The 19,526-nt window shown below is 45.8% G+C and overlaps 1 protein-coding gene across 1 annotated transcript in view; it reads right to left on the reverse strand.

The window, feature by feature from the left end:
* Positions 1-10,073: 10,073 nt before the first annotated feature.
* DLL4 (delta-like 4 (Drosophila)) overlaps positions 10,074-19,526 on the reverse strand; it is a 10,492-nt gene continuing 1,039 nt past the window's right edge. Inside the window, exons 3-10 of the mRNA XM_010580207.1 lie at positions 18,635-18,904; positions 17,586-17,646; positions 17,347-17,477; positions 15,743-15,912; positions 14,444-14,663; positions 13,276-13,984; positions 12,408-12,516; positions 10,074-10,969 (exon numbers count right to left, since the gene is read on the reverse strand). Coding sequence (XP_010578509.1) covers positions 10,964-10,969; positions 12,408-12,516; positions 13,276-13,984; positions 14,444-14,663; positions 15,743-15,912; positions 17,347-17,477; positions 17,586-17,646; positions 18,635-18,904 — 1,676 coding nt within the window. The 3' untranslated portion in view covers positions 10,074-10,963. The remainder of the gene's footprint in view (positions 10,970-12,407; positions 12,517-13,275; positions 13,985-14,443; positions 14,664-15,742; positions 15,913-17,346; positions 17,478-17,585; positions 17,647-18,634; positions 18,905-19,526) is intronic.

A 19,526-nucleotide genomic window follows, 5' to 3' on the forward strand; every position in this document is an offset into this window, starting at 1 on the left:
CAGTGACTGTCAGAGAGATGTCCTTCCTGGCCCTGCACGCTGGCGCCGAATTAATGTGCGTTACCCGGTGTGCTGCATCATGTGCCATGCAGCAATAAGTCACTGAAGGCCAGAGTATAAATTCCCCAATCCCTGTGGGTTTCTCAAAGGCCAGAGTTGGTTTTGTCTTTTACGGCTTTGGGAGAGGGCATTAGCTTTCAGTCTCATTGAAAATGCCTGAGTTGCCTCCCCTTGGCTGCAGGGGCCTGTTCTGATACCTTGTCTGTACTGTAATGTGGGTTTCAGTGCCACATACCCTCTTCCCATGACTCCAACCTGGCAACTGTCCTCTCAGACAGCATTTTGCATATATTTCCCGTGGGGATACAGACTTCTTATTTACAGGGTCACTTGTGACCTTGCTGTTGCGGTCCCAGAGCTGTGCAAAACCTTCTAACTCTGTTCAGAAAGCACTTTGGCCAGGCATCTTCAATCTGTGACTGTGCAATGATGCACCTGTACTCCTGATATTAGTAATCCATACCTGCAGCCACAAACCTTGCTCACAGTAACAGTACGTGCCTGTGGCTGTGCAGCACAGGGCATTTTACTCTCTGTCAGCCGCACTGCTCTACTCCCCATTAACCAGAGTGCACAGTGAGAGAGCACTGCTGTGTCTCCAGTTAGGAGAGACCCTACAGCTCCACTCAGTTAAGGTGCCTCTTGTGAGAGGCAGACGTAGTCACTCTGCCACCTACCCTGAGCCTCCACAGCCTCAGAGCTGCAGTCGCAGGCTGGACTACTCTACAGACCTCTACTGGCTGAACAGTGCTGGTCAGGGATGCTGTACCGGCCTCTGAGGGACTGCGAGACTGCCCGTGCACACGCGTGTGCGAGGCTTTTGGAACCGGTGCAAATACGGACTCCCTTTTCCCGCTGCACTCCCTGCTCTCCAGCACAGATGAATGTACTTGGCTTTCCAAAGACAGACTGTGAGTGCAATAGCTGGTACGTGGTGCAGAGCTCCATCAACACCAGAGCTCTCACCGCTCCCACACGCTGCCAGTTGGGATTCGTGTGGTATGATCTGTTCCTCTCCAGCCTGTTCCCAGCAGCATGACCCACGCTTACTTATGGTGGGACAGTCCATAATGAAGTTAATGTACAGAAAATGTCCTGGTACCAGATTGCCTGCTCAGATTTCTGACACCACCACTCAAGGGGAATAGCCGCAAGGCTTTATACTGCAATGGGACCACTCATAGTGGTACAGTCTTATTTCCATGTGTTTTAGTGAGAAAACAGCTAGTTCAAAGCATGCGTATGTGATGTTCATTTAGGGTCAGCTAAGGAAATCAGCTTTCATTTTTTTGTTGTAGATCAGTTATTGCCACTTTGGTGTCTTCATTCTGCAGTTCAGGATGTCCAGAGTCTTTCCTGTGCTGCGTCTCAGAAGCACCTGAATATTATGAAAGCTGCAGCAAAGAGCGGTTCCTTCCTCAAATAGATTACAGGTCAATTAGACAGGGGAGGCAAAAGTTGAAGGAATAGGTATGCTTTTTTTTTTTTTTTTGCCTACTGTAGGTAAGATGGGAGGAAATTAAAGTGCAAGCTCACCGTTTCAGTGGCTTTCTACTAAGCTTAAATGGGCATGTGCCTTTGGCATATGTCTGCAAAGGCTATTTATTTTTCTTCATATTTGAAAGGTGGTGACCTAACATAGTAAGTCACTGGTAATATGCATTAGTTGGGTCAGGCCCTGAACTGGGTACTGGATGCTAAAGAGGATTTGCTTAATCTAGCTGTGACAAGTCACTGCCGCTGTGACTGCAGGAGAGCAGGTAAAGGCACAGACCAGAGCTACGTAACAGCTCCTAGAAGGCTCCTGTGTGCTTTAGTGTGAACTGGTAGTAAGTGCAGGTTGTTCTCCTCTGTGTCCCTGCCCCTCAGCCCCTTAAAAATCAGAACTGCGGAGTGTTTGCTTTCTGCCAGCCTGTAGGCTGCTCCCTGTCCCTGAGAGGTCTCCAGGATCCTGTTAGGACTTCGGATGCACCACCAGGTGATTGGCGAGAAGACAGCAGTCCTCCATGGGTTTGGGAAATGGACCCCTTCTGGGGTCCATGTGGTCCTTGGGTGCTTAAACGAGGGTGTAGAGAGTAGAAGGAGGAAGGTGTTCTTTCCACTTGAGCCAGGGAGCTCACCTCAGTGTTAGAGGCTGTGACATTCAGGGAGAGACTGAAAGGGCTCTGCTGCCTCAGGTACCAAAACAGGACTGGGGACATCACTTGATTACAGGTAAAGAGAAAATACCACATGCTAAAAGGCCCTAAATAGAGCAGTGAAAGGCATAACCAGAAGTGGCTGGATGCTGAAAGCAAATTCAGCTACAGAAGTGGAAGCTTTTCTACCATGGGGGTGATGAGCCACTGGGACTAGCTACTGGGCACCACATTAATGCCCTGAACTTTGATGCCTTAATGTGCTTTCCCACCACATTTGCTTTAGCCAGCTCAGTGCCAGGTTGCTGAGTAAATGGAAAACCCCATGAAATATAAGGTGTTTGAAGAGATGAGCGCCGCGAGTCCCTCGCATCACCACTTTGTGCATCCAGCTGCCTCAGGTGCCTTGCGGAGCACCTTGCCGCCGTGCACTTGCTTGCAATAAAACCCTGGGAGTTACCAGCGCCATATTTCTTTCTCTCCCGCTTTATGGGATGTGTGAGACTTGCTTTTTTAGCCTGGGACTGGGCGCTCAAGCGGGCAGGGAGAAGGAAGGTGCGGGTGGGGGGAGAGGGCCGTGCTTCACACGGCAGCCAGCAGCACCCCCCGCCACCGGGCCGGCGTCGATGGCGGTGTATTTGTGTGAACCGAAAACGGGGGGTGCTGGGAAGCTGGTTCAGGCTTGGGAAAAACAGTTGGCATGGTCATAAATCGGGCAGGAAACGGGAAACGGTGTCGTGAGGTAACAAACAGGAAGCGATGATGGCAGCGCAGCACAGTCGGGTTTGGGCTCAAACCCAAGGAAAGCGTTCCTCGGCCGCGAGGGGAGGCAGTGGGAGCGGCGTCTGCCTCCGCACACCCGCGTACCACCGCTTGGTTTGCCCAGATGCTGTTCACGCTGAGCGGCCATTTAAACAATAAGACGAGGCTGGTTAAAGGCTTATTTGCGCTTCCTCAGGCGCGAGGAGTCTGAAGGATATGAATGAGCCCTCACAACATCCCTCTGAGTCACGTTGGCGCTAACAACTCCACCTCGCATGCCAGGAGAGGGGAATAATGGGCAGCCGTCGAAAGGGAGGCTTTCTCAAGGACATGTAGGGTTAAGCATCCACATCCCGCTCCCTTCAGAGAAACATTGCCTGCTCCTCAAATTCATGCCTAAGGATGCCTCTTGCACAGCCCGAACCGTCTTAAAGCTGGTTGTCAGGTTTCAGTTAATGGCGTTGACCCTTCCAAGAGTCACCCTTTGCTCCCAGTTATTTCAGATGCCTCTCCAGGGGAGAACGCTGGAAGGGTCTACCTTTCTCCGTGAACCCTAGATAAGCCGTATGGTTGGCTTAAACTAGACGCTTCGTGCTCGGATGGCTACGGTGAGGTGAGATGAACCTGCGTCTGCTGAGGACAACCGAGAGCAGATTGTGGAGCGACTGCCAGAACGGCGAGGAAATTCATCCTTCCCATGTATGAAAAACATGTATCTGATGTAAGGGCTTCTTAACCATGCTGCCTCCATGATAAAGGAGCTTTTTGTAATTATAAGCACGTGGGCATTTCCACCTGTTCCTAGGATGTAAGTGAACTCAGTCTCCAGAAACCTGGCCATGCATTCTGAATTGTATCTAGAGTTTTGGAGAACTTCAAAAATGTCCTCCTAAGCAACTGATGACAAATGTAAATACCATTAATAGAGTGAAAATCAGTGTAATCTTCATGAAGGGAGGGGGTCTGGAGGAAGAAAAGAGCGTCTGTGCTATAAGCAGATGTGAGAGGAGGAGAAGCTATTGATGAAGAAGCTAACACCAGGACCTGGTGGGCTGAATTGAGAGAGGGGATTAGAGCAGGGCCATTTTTTTTGTAATTATCACACTTTAACCCTGTGTGGGTCCGTCCCGTCCCCCCCCCAAAATACATTTTGTTCAGGTTGTCTTGTGTTTCTTTGCTGACAGTCTTCCAGAGAACAAATGAGTTTATGGGAGGGAACAAAAATGCTTTGGCAATGCTTTGGCATTTTCTGCCAAAGCAGAAAATGTAAGGCAAATATTAAACAGTGTTATTAGAAAAGGAATTTAAAATGCACAGCAATTTGCACCAGGAATTTTGACCCTGCTCACAAACCCTTGTGGGAGCTGTGTGCCCAAGTACAGGGACTGTCAGAGCTCTTGCATGGTGCCAGGAGTGGTTGAATCTTGCTCTGACTGGTGATGGCCACTTCAGCAATAAACCTAACTCTCAGCAGGTCTGTTTGAATGTTAAATACAAGTTGGTTTAATTTAACTTATAAAAACAAACATGATGCCTCTGTGGCCCTCTAGGCAGTTAGTTAAAAATGTAATCAACAAAACCACTGTGAAGCCAGCAACAACTCAACAAATAAGTCATAAAGCACAGATAAAAGATGTCGTCACCAAACAATCTGTCCTCAAACTGCATGTTTTCCTCATTTATCTGTGTATTTGCAAAACATGACTATGAACAAGGTGCTGTTTTGCACCTTGGGACTCTTCCTGAGAATGACCTGGCCCTCATGCAGAGCAGCCTGCAGGGTGGGTTGGCTGCAGGCATAGATGGAGTCTGAGCACCTGGTTGGCAGAAGGAAAGACATGATGCTCGCAGAGGAAATGAAGAAGGATTAAGCCCTTCTATGGTAGTTACGTACTACACTGCTACCTATGTGAGAGGCAAGTCCATCACTGTTCTACAGTATATGGAAGAGATAAAGCAATCATGGGATCATCTGTGTTATGCAGGTCACATAACAGCTGGGGTTATGTTATCTCCAGATGAGGACCACTCTATTTGCCTTAGCTGTTAGGTCTCCCCTCTCACATGACACATCAATCAGAAGCCCCAAGTTACCCAGTCAGAGGGGAGGACAATGAGATGGAGACTTGGAGAGCAGGAGTTATTTTCCAGTCCACTCCATGCCCTGCACTTTTAAACTATACCTGCTCTTCTTCCTGCCCCGGGGTGCACTCCTGCAGTGTGGGAAGCTGCGCAGAGCCTGTCACCAGCGAGTCTGTCAGGGAGGTGTGGAGGGTTGCTGGAAGGCAGTGAAGACCTCTGGGTGGCAGTGACTGCTGGGTGAGCCTTGTAAGCAGATCAACGTTATGTCTCTTCCCCCTTGCATCTCCCAAGGGCTGAACAGCTCGTTGGAAGGGACGGCTGATCTATCTGTGGAGAAGGGAGCTCCTCTGGGAAGGTGATGGTCTGCCATCAAGGTTTAAAAGAGAAAGGACAGAGGTATGTGCTGGTCCCCAGAATCAAATGCTGTGCATGGAACAATTGCTTTAGCACCTGAAATTATTGCTCTGTACACAATCGTTTACCTGGTGAATCAGAGAGTTCCGTCCTAACCCTGCAGCGTGATGGACCACTGTGCTGCAGAAATATGCCCCAAAGCTGCACAAGGGAAGAGGAGCAAGGACGGTGGTGGTGGCAAGACCAGCAGAGGGAGGAGAAAGAGAAAGGGTAGTTTTATGGTGCTGAGTCACGCTGTTGCCCAGACGAGGTCTGAGAGCAGAGGAGGCAGGGTTAGAGCAGGCGCAAGAGTGATCAAGGAGAAATCTCACCACTGCTTTGGGTGTCACGAGCCAGCAGGGTCACTACCTGCAAGCTCTGGGAGCTGAGCTGGCAAAACTTTTAAATAGAGTGCAAAGTGGGGGAAATCTTGATGCTGACTCTCCAGAGAGGCTGTAAAATTCAAGTTATGATGCACGGCAGAGGGCCACTGAGTTATGTCAATTCTCCACAACTGGAGTTTGGATTGTGAGCAAAATGTGCTGGGAGTGTCGGATCTGCTGCGTAAAATCAATATGTATTTATGGATCAGGTGTGCAAGATAAGGGAATGACAGGTGAACATAGGTACATAACTGTCACTTACGCCACTATAGTACGGGTTTGTTAGTGACCTGCTGTGCCTTTCTCATTTTACCGTGAACTAATGAAAAAAGACTGAGGAGCAATGAAAATACTTGAAATGCGTTTTCACAGAGATGGTTTCATCTGTTGGACTAGGTGGTTGCAATTGCACCATAACGAATTTAGGCTTTCTCAGCAGCTGTTTAAAGGCTGAGAGCTGTTGCTGGATGAGTATTGTGCATAATAAAATGCATTCTGCGTTTTATCCCATTTTAGGCACATCCTGTATCAAGCCTAATTTCTACAAGCATCCTTCACCTACACTAGCTGAACTCCATGCCCTGTGCTGTGTTTGCATCAGCACAGTGCTGCTGCATGTTGTCTCAGCACCAGTGGGTGCTATAGTTACGGGTATATCCCGGCATCTGTTTCCCCTAATCAGCGGACTGTTTAAAAAGGTAAATGATGAAGGGCTGGAACAAAACATGGAACAACTCGAGCGAAGTGCTGCACGGAGCAGCACCCCTCCCACTCGATCCAGCTCTGAAATTGTTTAGACAGAAGGGCTCTGCGTGGCTGTGAAACAGTTTCTATCAGGTGCTAATACAAAGAAACGCCAAAGAGTTTCTCAGAGGCAAGATTCCATTCTTAAAATTGTTGTTTTGTCACATTGCTTTTAAGTGAGTTTCTGCAGTCTTTTAAACCTGAAAGCCACATTTAGGTGCAGCCCTCAAGCCAAATCCGTAATCTTGCCATAGTTGGTACAAATTATGCTGAGAGAAGTAAGTCATACCATTGGGTCTGAGAACTCTATAAGCTTGTTAAGAGTAAAGGCATTATTTGTCGGTACATTTACGGTCGTGGCATCGTCTGTGGTCCTCAAAAAGAGTCTTTGAAATTCAGGCTGAGCCTGTAAAGACTCAGAAGGAGTCCAGAAGGATCTCAGAGCTCCTCCTAGTGAGTTCATACCCTTTGGCTCAGAGATGCACTCACCTCAGGGCGCGGGGCAGGCCGGTGAGCGGTCAGTGCACAGCAGCCCTCGGTAAGGAAGTTTTGGCTGAAGATGTGGGTTAAATCCAGGTCATGTTATGCGTTCAGCTAATTTGCCTGTAGTTTCTTTTGCAAGGAGTTGGGGATGTGCACACGTGCATAGACTCACATACGCTTTCCATCTCCTCCTGTGTGGAAGCAGGCACCGCTCCTGTTTTTCCTGTGTAGGATCTGTGATCTATTCTGGTAGCTGCGTAGTTCAGTACTGCCTCCAGTAAATATTCGCAGATTTCCTTGTAAACTGATGCTTTTTTTTCTTTCCTCTCCTGTGTGGATACACAAAGGCATGTGTTGTACCTGCTTTACCCTGTGGGATCTACATAATCAGGTCCACGGGTTTTAATGAATTTCAACTCCCTTCTGTCTACGGATACGGTTTCCTGTCTCCTTTTGAGCAGGAAGAGCCGAGTCTTTTTTGGTCTTAGCATTCCTGCTTGCCTAGGCTTTGGGAAGAGTTCTCTGGCTATTTTCCTGTTTGATTTTTGTGTGTGTTTTGTTTTAAGCAGGACAGAGTGCATGTGTGTATGTAATCCATGTGCTCAATTAAGAGAGGCATCTGTTGGGTTTATTTCACATTGCCGAGGAAGGACTGCAAGCAGGGAGCATCTGCTCGGCTTTTTGTCAATGGCTTGTTTTTCATAATTTGCTCTACGGGGTGAATGTTTGGGGAGGGAGAGGTGGCTTTTTATTTCTGAGTTTCATCTTAAATTTATTTTTATGGTAGCCAGGGAAATCGGCTGGGATTTGAAAGTTAATTTTGCTAAGAAAAGAACTGAAGAGGGAGAAACAAAACCATCCAAAATAAATAGTATCTACGTAACCTTAATAATACACTCAGAAGGACCCTTATAAACCATTATTTGCAGTATTTTAATAACAAAGTAAAAATAATTTGTTAAGGTGCTTTTTTAACGCCAGTGGGGTTTTTTTGTTTTGTATTTTTAAAAAAAAACAAGCAAATTTTGGTTAGATTTTATTTTGGGGAAAGATAGAAAAGGCACCCAATGCTAAGATGCTTTTTTGGCATTTTGTCAACAACAACAACAACAAAAAAAGTCTGGTTTTAAAATAGAGCAGCAGTGGTTTCCTGTTCTTATAGTTTTTGCTTTTGTGTGTTCAGATGTTGGCTGTATTGCACCTAGCTGATCTAGTGAGAGATTTAATTGTCTGTAAATTTATGTGGTTCAGAGGCTACTAAACCTGCTGGGACTGTTTTATACGTGTGCTTTTTACACTTTTTTTGTGGAAATGTCCTCCAAAACGGCTGCAGAGGAAAATGACTTTGCGATGCCCTTGGAGGACATGGCTGCTGGTGTAGCATAGGGAACTCGGGAGCAGAAAGCCTGAAACTCCCCCTAATCCCACAAGTGAAAGACAAATCTTACCTATCGCAATCAAACAAACAAGAATACGATCTTGCAAGTGTAGACGTAGACGCTGTGCAAGAATAACCTGCGGGCAAGATTTGGGTCTTACTGGAAGTATTTAAAGAAATGGGATTTTAAAAAAATAGTAATCGTATCTTGTTCTGTAAGTGAACCCCAAGCCAGCACATTTATTAAGCCACTTTGAAATGGTATTAAATCTGTATCTTCCATGCCACAAGTTGTCATGGAAGAGGAAGAACGAAGTGTTAATAAAAATAACTTTCCTGACAGGTCAGCCCCACTCCATAGCAAAAGAATATATATATAATTTAAATATTATATATCACAATATAAATACGAATAACTTTCCTGTCAGGTGAATGCCACTCAGCTAAACAACTTTGTTGACATCAGTTAACAGTATAGTCGTTTTATAAAAGGCAGCCGACAGCAGTTGGTGTGCAAAATGTAAATGTTGGGCTGACTGCAGGGAGCAGGCAGACAAGCTTACTTCTGGGGCTTCAAGTAACCTTGGCTGTCACAGAATCATGGAACCTGAAGTATAAAAGGACAAACCACAATAAACTTTGTAGTAGCAGGAAAGTATTTTCATTGCTTGAAAAAAAAAATAAAATTCAAACTTTGTCATCACATTAAAAACATTACATGAGAAGTAATAAACATATTTACACTTCTGTTTTGATTATAAATATACATTATATACAAAATAATGTTATAAAACGTAGAAAGTTCAGTGCTTCTGATTTTTTTTAAATTACTGAAATACTAGTCTTCAAAATAAACTACAAACAGACAAACTAAAACCCATATTATTGATTTCTGAAGGTCATCTTCAAAATGGTCCTACGTGGTCAGAGCAGAAGGTCAGTAGTGGACATTATGAAGGGGTCTTGTCTGCACAGTTCAAGGCAGTAGATGGGCTAGTCCAACAACAGGATTTACAAGGGCAGGAATATCGCTGTCCGAGAGATAGCACGGTCCAGGTTTCTTCAAAGAGATCTTGTTTCCTCCCTCCTCATTCTGCCCCACCCCATGGTCTCATCTCATTAGTATCACAGCACTTTCCACTGGGGTGTCCGGTATTATTGCTGTAAATACGTATATAAGAAAAGAGCTTCTGCACACCTCTGGTTTCCAGGGGCAGGCTTCCCCTTTTCCGTGTAGCAGTGGGTGGGTACGAAAGAAACAGGACGAGCCTAGAACCTTCTAACTCTAATCTCCACCTGTCTTGGCAGAGGGCATCTCAGTGGGTGCTTCGCCATTGGGCATTTGGAACCGGGATGAAGGACAGGAGTCGGGAGTTTTGTAACCAGGTGGAGAAATGGGGGTGGGGGGGTGGGAGTGTCACACTGCTGCTTCTCCTTCAGAAAGTAACAGCTGCAATTTTGAGACTATTTGCAGTTGAAGGTGGCACCTAATTCAGAAACACGACATAAACCCCCAAATCTGTGTCAAAATAAGGCAGGGGGGAGAGAATGAGGAAGGAGAAGAAAAAGGTAATGTCTATTCACAATTACTGGTAGTGCAAAGGGCATGAAAACAGCTGAGACAGCTCAGCATATAAACGTTCTAGGAGCTGATTGATTTTAAACGCATTTATAAGGCTTTAAATAGAGCTGGGATCACACCTCCTCCTTATCAATGGGGAAGAGGCAATACACATTCCTCATCACAACTTTTCCTTCTCGAATGTTTAAATCCACAAAAATCCTGTCCCATATTGTGGCTTGGGCCAATCAGTTCTCCAAAGCATCACCAAATGAGATGACATGTAAATTCCGTATTCCTCTTTCCTTCCTCCTCTCACCCCTTAGACAGTCTCCAGTATTTGCAGCAGGAGAGAGGAGATGCAAATAGATGTGTAGCAGGAAGTATCAACCACCCCTGCCCAATACTGTTCAGGTAACTGCAAAAAGAGCAGCCAAGTCTCTGTTTGGGCTTGTTAGATTCTCTTGACACATTTTAGGCACTTTTAAACCCAGAAAAAAATGGAGACCTCGTTTATACTGTATCCATTATCTGCATAGCAATGTGTCTTTCTTCACACCTTCCATGGCAACATCTGTGATAGTTAAGTGCCTCCTCATCTACCGGCACCTCCCATAACCAGAGTTCTGGAAAGCCAGGGGGTCTGTCCATGAGGAACTGGCCTCAGTATCTTTTAAAAACAAATTAAAACGACAACATTTTTAACCCCTCTCTCTTCCCTCTGCCTCCCCTCTTCTATAGCCAATGAGATTTCTGGTATCAAATTTCAAACAAGGGCAGTAAGAACAAAAAGGTGTATTGCATCTTTCAGTAAATTCACAGTCTGTCCAGTTCACCCAGTTCCATCCTCCGCCTGAGAGCAGCAAGTTGCATGTAATTAAAAACAGTCCAATCCAGTTCTGAATTGTAAACAATGCAGCAGGAACGTCCATCTACTGGCATTACCAAATCTGAGGTGCAAATGGGCTGATCTTCAGTCTTATACCTGTCAGGATATAAAATCATACCAGGAGTGAGAAGGAAGCACAGCATACAGACTACTGCACAACTAAGAAATTGTAATTCAAGTATGTCAAACCAAAGCAATTTAAGCCAGACATTACTGCAGTTTAACTATCAGCATTCAATGTTTCTGGCTGGGTCCAGAGACAAAGAATCACCAGCAAAAAAAAAAAAAGTCATCTGTACGATAAGTAGCCTCTGTACCTGGACTGAGGGGAAGAATGCTTACAAATCTCGGTGTTTAACATTAGGTCTCTGTAAAAGGCATATGGTGTAGTTAAACAGCTTGTGTTCAGAAGCATTAAGTCTGAATGATGTGGAGAGAGGTTTCAGGGGCTGTCATTCTGAAAATAAAAACACTTCTGGAGATGCCTGATGTAAATCTGGGAGTCTAGCTTTGGTCAGCAAGATCTTCAAAGGAAGATATGGTATTTAGATCAGCTAATGGGAATGAAGCATCTGGCTGTCATCTTTGAAAATCCTTTCACTTAGTCTTAAACTTTTAATATTGTTGGTTGACTTGTGTTCCAGCTTGCTTTCAAGAGGAAATCTGATATCCACCCTGGCAAGGGAGACAGAGTCCTGCAGATCTGACTTCACAGATCACTGCTATATGGCACAGCAAGCTTCTCCTTCCTGGAGTCTGAAACTAGTCCTAAAGATGGCCACACTGAAGGTGGCAGGTAGTGGTTAATGTCAAAGTGCCTTTAACTTCCATTAAGCCACAGCGTCAGTAATTCTTCAGGAACTGGTTGGTTCCTCAACAGCTGCTTTTTAAAGTCTTGAAAGTTCAATGCTAGGCACTTCCTTTTTCATGTATCTGTCCTCTGACTTTTCAATGTAACATCAAAATCTAGATATGTTTATCAATAACAGCATTAACTTCTGTTAGAGGATATATAGCTGGAGCTTAAATGCCAAGAGGTTGAAACTACCTCGTTACAGACTTCCTAAATGGCTGTAGTGCCTATCCACTAACACATTCAGCTACCTTCCATCTTCTGCTGAAAATCTATAGCTTTGCCTGTTTCCACAGAACACGATTATCCATTGTAGTCATGGGAAAAAAACATGGCTTTATATCAATGGGCCTATGAATGACTATTATTTCCATTTTTGCTGACTACCTGTTTATGAGGAAGTAATCCTGTAATGTGCTGAATTTTTATGGGCTGATGTTCTGTGCTTTCATCTCCCGCTGACTTATCTAAGCTCAAACTATCCGGTTTAATAAAATCAGAGCTGCTAATTTCTTTACTTTCCCCACTGTATGTTCTGTGTGGGCCACAGAAGAGAAGAGGTAAATGCTGGGAAGCATCAGGATCCCTGGAAATAGAGTAACCTTCTCAGATGCAATTCTAAAGTATAATTTACCCCTTTACTTTGTGAATTTATGCCTGTCTACCTGTGTACTTACTTACCTCTGTGGCTATGATGCACTCATTCCTTTCTTCTGTTATCACAAAAACGGACTGGTACATTGAATCCCTCGGAGAGCATATCGCTGATATCCTACATTCTGGCTTTTCACTAAGGCAGGACAGAGAGAAAAGAACGTTAGTTGACTACTGACAAGCCTGACTCTCAAAATCTACCATGAATATGGAGGGGTGGAATGAGATAGCCATGAAGGTGTGGGAGGGAAGTGCAGAGGATGAAGTTTTACATGTTCTATATGGTGGCAGGACACTATAATAGAAAAGGGGAAGTAAGGAAAAGCTACTGTCTTCCTATGTTTCTGCCATGTCCAACCTAATAGCATGCTCCTCAGATCCCTCAGTGCAACAGCCACAAGCAGATCCCAGACAAGACTTCCAGTATGTGTATCAGAAGACTGATGAGCCAGTGAATACCCGCCCTTTTCTTTTTTTGAAAAAGGGTAGTTACTTTCACTCTATCATTCTCCTTAGTAAGCAGATCACTTCACCTTCTTAATAAGCGAAATACTTATTTTTAATCACTATATGCCTTAACTGTTGTTCCACCAAGATCTACTCAGGAAGGAAAGACGCTTCTTTCTTTCACCATTGACCTTAGCCACTCTTGTTCCCCTTCACAGTACCCATACTAGCAGCACCCTGCACAAACACTCAATTGACTTAGCTAAGGCTACCACTTGGTCGTGACACACATACTCCAGTGTGAAGATTCCTGGCTTTGCTCTGGTTTGTTCTGTATATTATCTGCTCAAGGTTTCTTTCCCTCACCCCCGTATTTTCTCATCTGCTTCTAGACTGGTATGAAGATGAGGGGCCTTAAGAAAGACTAGAAGGAAGACTGCATTCTCACCTATGTAGTCGGAGGGGAGACTTTTCTCCTAAACACTTTTCACTTTTGTAATATTTCTCTTCCTGTGTCCCTCTACTTGTCAGATCTTTTACCAGATTGTAGTCCAGTTTATGATTCTTGGGTTTGTAGTTTGACTTCTCTAGCCCACAGTCCACTTCAAGGTCTTTATTTTTATTGGTGTTTTTGAGCTGGGAAGCTGGAATGAGATTGTCTTTCTGGAAGTCAGACAGGTTGTTCATTGTCTCCAAGTCCTGCTCTGGGTGCATCCTCATCTGCCTGATGACCATTGCTATCATGCAGAACAGTATGAGCAAAGCCACCAGCCCCACCCCCATGGATATAGCAATCCAGGGGACTGGTTTAGGAGGAAGCGTAACGGGCACTGAATAAACTGGCAATTCGCAACGGTTGCCCATGAAGCCAGAAGGACAGTAGCAGACAAAGTTGGCACTATAAAGTCCGCTGTAGCATGTGCCTCCATTCTCACATGGCCCAGAAGCACATTCATCTCTGGTTTTGATGTCACAGTTCCTGCCACTGTAGCCTGGCAAGCACGTGCAGGTGTAATCGTTGATCAGGTCATGACAAGTTCCCCCATTGGAACATGGGTTTCTGGCACAATCGTTGATGTTTATCTCACATTTCTGACCAGAGAAACCAGCCCGACAACGACACACACGGATCTGACCAAGGTAAAAGCAATTACCATCTGAGGAAAAAAAAGTAAAATAAAAAAAATTAGTCTGAGGTGCACTTCGCTCAGAAACCTAAACCTCTCCCCCGTTGGCCTTTTATACTATCTCAAGAAGAGGGAGGTTATTTTACAAAACAACCGCACACCTAAAAGTTCCTTCTAGTTTACCTAATTGTATCGCTGTGCCTTAAAAATATGCCCCTTTTAAATATGTAATACAGCTAATTTAATTTACTTAATTCTGCCATCTTCCCCATCACATGATAAACCTTGTGCATTCTTTTGTTGCATAGAAAATGCCAGTGAAAGTCCCACCCCTGCAGGAGACTAAAATTAGGGTAGATGTGGAATACAGTGGGGGAGAGGGACTAATGTATCAGAGGAAGAGTAGAGGTCAGATTGGATTTCTATCACTTCTGCACTGAAAAGCACAAACGAGTCAGAGACATGAGATTTTTCGATAAAATGACTCACCATTTGCACACGGGTTGCTTGTGCACCTGTCTACTTTTTTTTCACAGTTTGACCCTGTGAAGCCGAAAGGGCAAACGCAAGTGTAGCTGGCCCCTTGTTCTTTTTCCAAGCACGTGCCACCGTTAAAGCACGGAGAATCTATACACGTCAAAGCGCTGTGCTCACAGTGAGTGCCATAGTAGCCAGGGGGGCACAGGCAGTGATAACCGTTCTCCATATCCTGCAAAACACAACGTTAGGCCACCGTTATTTGATGGCACCAAATGATAGCTGCTTGCACACTTATTTTTGGTCGGCAGCGAGCGCTGTTCGGTCCCTTCTCATCCACGGTCTGATGTGACATTTGGCGAGTAAATAGGTGCAGGCTGGACTGTGAGGGATAGAGCTGTGAATCGGCCGTAGCCAGCGTGTAGGAGTAATCATGCAGCTACACAAGCAGAGCAGACGCAGTTGTAGGAAGCCTACAGGCAGCTAGACAAAAACATTACTAACACCACTACTGTCTAATGGGGTCCCCGAGGTCCTCCCAGAGCAGAATGGCATGTGTCAACCTACGCAGCTGTGATCAGGCCGTTTATCCTCAGCGTGAGAGCCCTTTTTTCTTTACAAGGGCTTACATTGCTTTGCCGTGGCTAAGTCCCACCACTCACATCATAATGAAACGGTTTCTTCTTTCCAAGTACTGTGTGTCCAAGGCCTTGGGAGAAGCAAGCTAGGGTCTTGCGCCATTAGGTTTAATCTAAACGTGCATCAGATTACATTTGATATCTATAATCGATCAGTCTTTATCAACAGGTAGAATCAATCATTGACTGTCCAAAACCACACTGAAACATGAGACTGCAGGAAACTAAAAATGCAGAACCCTGTTTCACAGAAAGTGCTTCAGCTGATTGCCCTCCTATTGTGTGACGCTACACTCCCGTAGTGGAAAGCAGAAGTTTTCTTTTACTTGCTATTAAAATACAGACTTCGTGCATTTCTGTATGAACCTTGGTTTGAGAAGCTTATTTTTTACAGATCTGCTCCCTCACCAACCTTGGATCTTGCCAGGCTCTCATAATAGCTGCCACAGAAACCTAAGGATCAGTTGACTAGTTCTAATCTAGATGATACATCTCCTCCTGTAACAGACTTCCTCCCCTGACACCTCTCGGGAAGGGTTCAGTATGATAGTTGTGAGCGTCGGTAATGAACCTGCGTACTATCGAATTCCCATTACGTTGTTACAGAACCATTTCTGAAAAGGTATACTGGGGCTTGCTTCACACAAAGACCTTACATTTAAAAAGCCCTTACCGTGCAACTACCGCCATTCCTGCAGGGATTGCTGTCACACTCGCTGATCTCGTGTTCGCAGTCAACACCGGTAAAGCCAGGTTTGCATGAACACGTATAGCTGCCCTGGCCAGTGTTCATGCAAGTTGCTCCGTTTTTGCATGGTCTGTGATGAGTGCAGTAGTTCAGGTCTGCAAAGATACCAGGAGTTAGAGAAAACGTCTCTGATAGCTGGGAAAAGACATTCCTACAGAAACACTGTAGTCAACAAAAAAGACAGAATTTTCAAGGAATTATTTCGTTTTGCTATCAGTAGGAATACTGCAGATGATTATCCAGGCTATTATCAGTAATAATCAGGTGTTTCAGATTATCATTGATTTTAGATACTTCTCTATGTCCATCACTGTAATATGTGAGCTCTGAATTTTGAGAAACCTGGCAAAAATTTAACTTTCTTAGTGCTTTGGTATACTCTCCCTTTTTTGTGTGCATAAGCCCATTAGCTGCAATGGGATTTAGATGCCGAATTGCAAAATGTACTTCCTAAGTGCGTGTTCTCCGAAAGACACGCCGTGGCACTATAGACACTTTTTGCACAACATGTCACATACTAAAGCAGTGAGCCCCACCTTTAAAAGGTGTGCTCTGAGGCACCTTCTGGGGACACAGGGAGAAAATAAAGATGTTTTGGCCTGGAGATTTAAACAAACACTAGAAATCTTTATTTGTTTATTTAACATGCTCTCTTGTTATGAATATTAGTAGTTTAAACTAAATGCTCTGCCAAGCTTGATGGTCCTTTTTTTTTTTTTTTCCCCTCCTTTAAATTTGAGCCAGAGGTTACGCGCATAAGTTCATAGGACATAAGTAGAAAATTTTTATTATCTCTATAAATACCATAGAGTAATTGGAATACAACTGGTTAATAGATAACTACAAGCAGAAAAAAATCTGCAGCTTTACTTTTCCTGCTTAATTCAGACTTTGCCATCTTAATCCCATAACTGTCTTGAAAACACTTAGCTTGGTTTGAGTACTTAATGATCTCAGTGCCAGCAGTGCATATATGGCCTTGAGGACATGACTGCTCAGCTGGCTCCGGTTCAGTGATTCAGTGGGTTGAATAGGTGGAAGTGGTCTGGTGTACCTTAAAATGGAACCTGTACTTTTCATTCTTGCTTACATGATTTTTCTCTCATGCTCCAGACTTATCACATGAGTTAACTTCCTTGTATGCAAAATAAGGAAGGCCCAAATGATGGTGTTTACTGCTGCTGGAAACTGTTTAGTAAATTGTTATAGTTGTGCAGGGAATAAGTTAAACTTAGCTTGAGCAGGCAGAAAACTTGCCTGTTCAATGTTCATCCAGGTTGCTGGGGTTTTTTCAAAGACAAAACCTTTTTTTGCAAGACAAAAACTGCAGCTACCAAAAAGGTTTGCTTCTTTTTGAACAAAATTACTACAAATACAGGAATTGGTACCTAAGACAGCGGCGGTACAAACTGATGCCTATGAACATGTACCTTGCGGAAATTTAATTCTAGATCCAACGGGTCAGATTCCTTAGTCCAGTACTGAGGAGTACCCAGTCTAGAGCCGTAAACACAAACTTCAGAACTAACCTTGATCACAGAAGAGGCCACCCCATCCTTCATCACATATGCACTGCCATTGTGTTTTACAAGTCCCGTGGCGGCAGCCTATATGGGGAATGCATTCATCACAGTAGCGGCCTTGCCAGCCGGGACGACAGCTAAAAGAAAAGTCAGATTAAAACATTAATGACATGGAAAAGAGTTTAAGTTTCCATTACAAGGTGACATTTTAAGTGGAGTTCGGATTGCAGTTGCTATCTACTCACATGCACTCTCCAGGCTTGTTGCAATATCCGTTCTGTTCGGTACATCCAGACAGACAGATGGCTGTAAAGAGAACATAAAAAAGCAGAAACATTTAGGTAAATACACATGGCACTACAGAATACACTTTTAAAAGGGCAAAAGCCAGCTTTTAAAAAAATACTTTGAAAAACAGTTTTGTACTTTAAAAGCTTTTTTTTTTTTTAAATTCTCAGTACGGGGAGTTCTGGAGCAGGAGGAAGTGAACAAGGAGAGCCAACATCTGACAAGTTGTCCTTTAGTTTTTCTGTTTATACAACAAACATGAACTCTTGCAACTCTCACAAGAAAGGGAGCAAGAGGAGGTGGCTTTGGCTTGTGCTAATGAAAAGCCTGAAAAAACCCAACAGGACCTCGAGCTCACAGTAAATGTTCTTACTACTGCACCGCAACACCTGTCTCATCTCCTCTGGCAGCAGGAACGGTGGAAGCATTTGTGTGGGCGAGCTACTAGCGTTTTAACGTGGAACAGGTATCGCCGACGCAGGGATATCAGCCAAGCTCCTTTCTTTCTCTGCTAGCTCGCTCTTTGCCGCGAATGCTCGCGGAGGTAAAGCATGGCATTGGTGAAGCACGGCAGCCAAAGGGGGCAAAGTCCTCAGCCTGCAACTTTCTCTCTGCAGGCGGGGAGTGGAAAGGTCAGCGTGAAAACAGGGCTCCGAGCGCCTACCGGGGGGGGAACCGGGCACAATGCTTTGCCGCAGCCTCTTCCGAGACGCCCTACGTTAAGGCCTGACCGCAAAGACAGCTGCAACCAGGGTCAGGCTGGATGTGGGGACATGGTTTTGGGTCCCTTCGTCAAATAAGCCCCCCGGTACCTTGGGGGGGGGTGTGGGGGCTGTGTTTTCTCGAAGGCCTCTTGGGCGTCATCCCTATCCCACGCTGATGCTAACGCCCATCACAAAGCGGGTGATGTCCCTGAAGGCGCCGAGGCCCGCGAAGGCCCCATTTCGGCGGCGGGGAGCGCACCCTCCCGCCACCCCCTCCCTCCGCCTCCGCGGCGGGCACTTACGCTCGGTGCAGTACTCGCCGGTCCAACCGGGCAGGCAGGCCAAGGTGCCGTCCGCCTCGCAAACGTAGTGTCCGAAGCGGTCGTCGCGGCGTTTGCAGAGGCGGGAGCAGCTCTCGCCGTAGTAGTTCTCGCTGCAGACCACCCGGTAGGAGTAACGCAGCTGGGTGAGGGGGCCGCTCTGCACGTCCTGCGACCAGTTCTCGCCCACCGACAGCGACCGCTGGATCGACATCTGGCTGATGAGCCAGTCCTCCGAAAGAGGCCGGGAGCCTGCGGGAGAGCGGGCCCCGCGTCAGCCCCCCATCTTGGGGAACACTAACGTCCCATGTCTTGGTGGTCCCCCCCACCACAAGCGCCCCCCTCCGCCGAAACCATCCCCGCTCGCATAGAGATATATATACATGTATGTACACACATATGTGTGTGTATATGTGTGTAGGTAAGGGCACGCCCCGCGTACAAAGGTGCGGGGGGGGGCGCTGACCCCGGCCGAGGGGGGGGGTTGGCCTTTGAAAGCGAAGGCTGCCGTGAAATATCCTTTTCCTCTCCGCTCAGAAAAACATCCCAAAGCCATTATTCCTTTCCAAAGGGCGGAATTCGAGCAAGGTGTAAAATACAGGAAAAGGCGGCCGGGGCTGGCTTGGCAGCCTCCCGGGTTTCTCACCGCAGCCCGCCTCGCTTTCCCACGCCAAAAATAAACCGGAGGAAACGCAATTGTGTTGGAGATTAGGCCCGGGGCAGAATCAAAGCGGCCCCTCGATGGCTATCGTTGGGGGGGGGGGAACCGTCTCCTGACGGCGGGATAAAGCCGGTGGTGGAGTTATGGTATAAACAGCTGAGGCGGGGGCGGCCGTTAACCGCCTCGGGATGGGGGGGGGGAGGGAGGGGGACA

This window comes from Haliaeetus leucocephalus, unplaced genomic scaffold (assembly GCF_000737465.1).
Source record: "Haliaeetus leucocephalus isolate CR32 unplaced genomic scaffold, Haliaeetus_leucocephalus-4.0 Scaffold696, whole genome shotgun sequence".
In the NCBI taxonomy this organism is placed as follows: Eukaryota; Metazoa; Chordata; class Aves; order Accipitriformes; family Accipitridae; genus Haliaeetus; species Haliaeetus leucocephalus.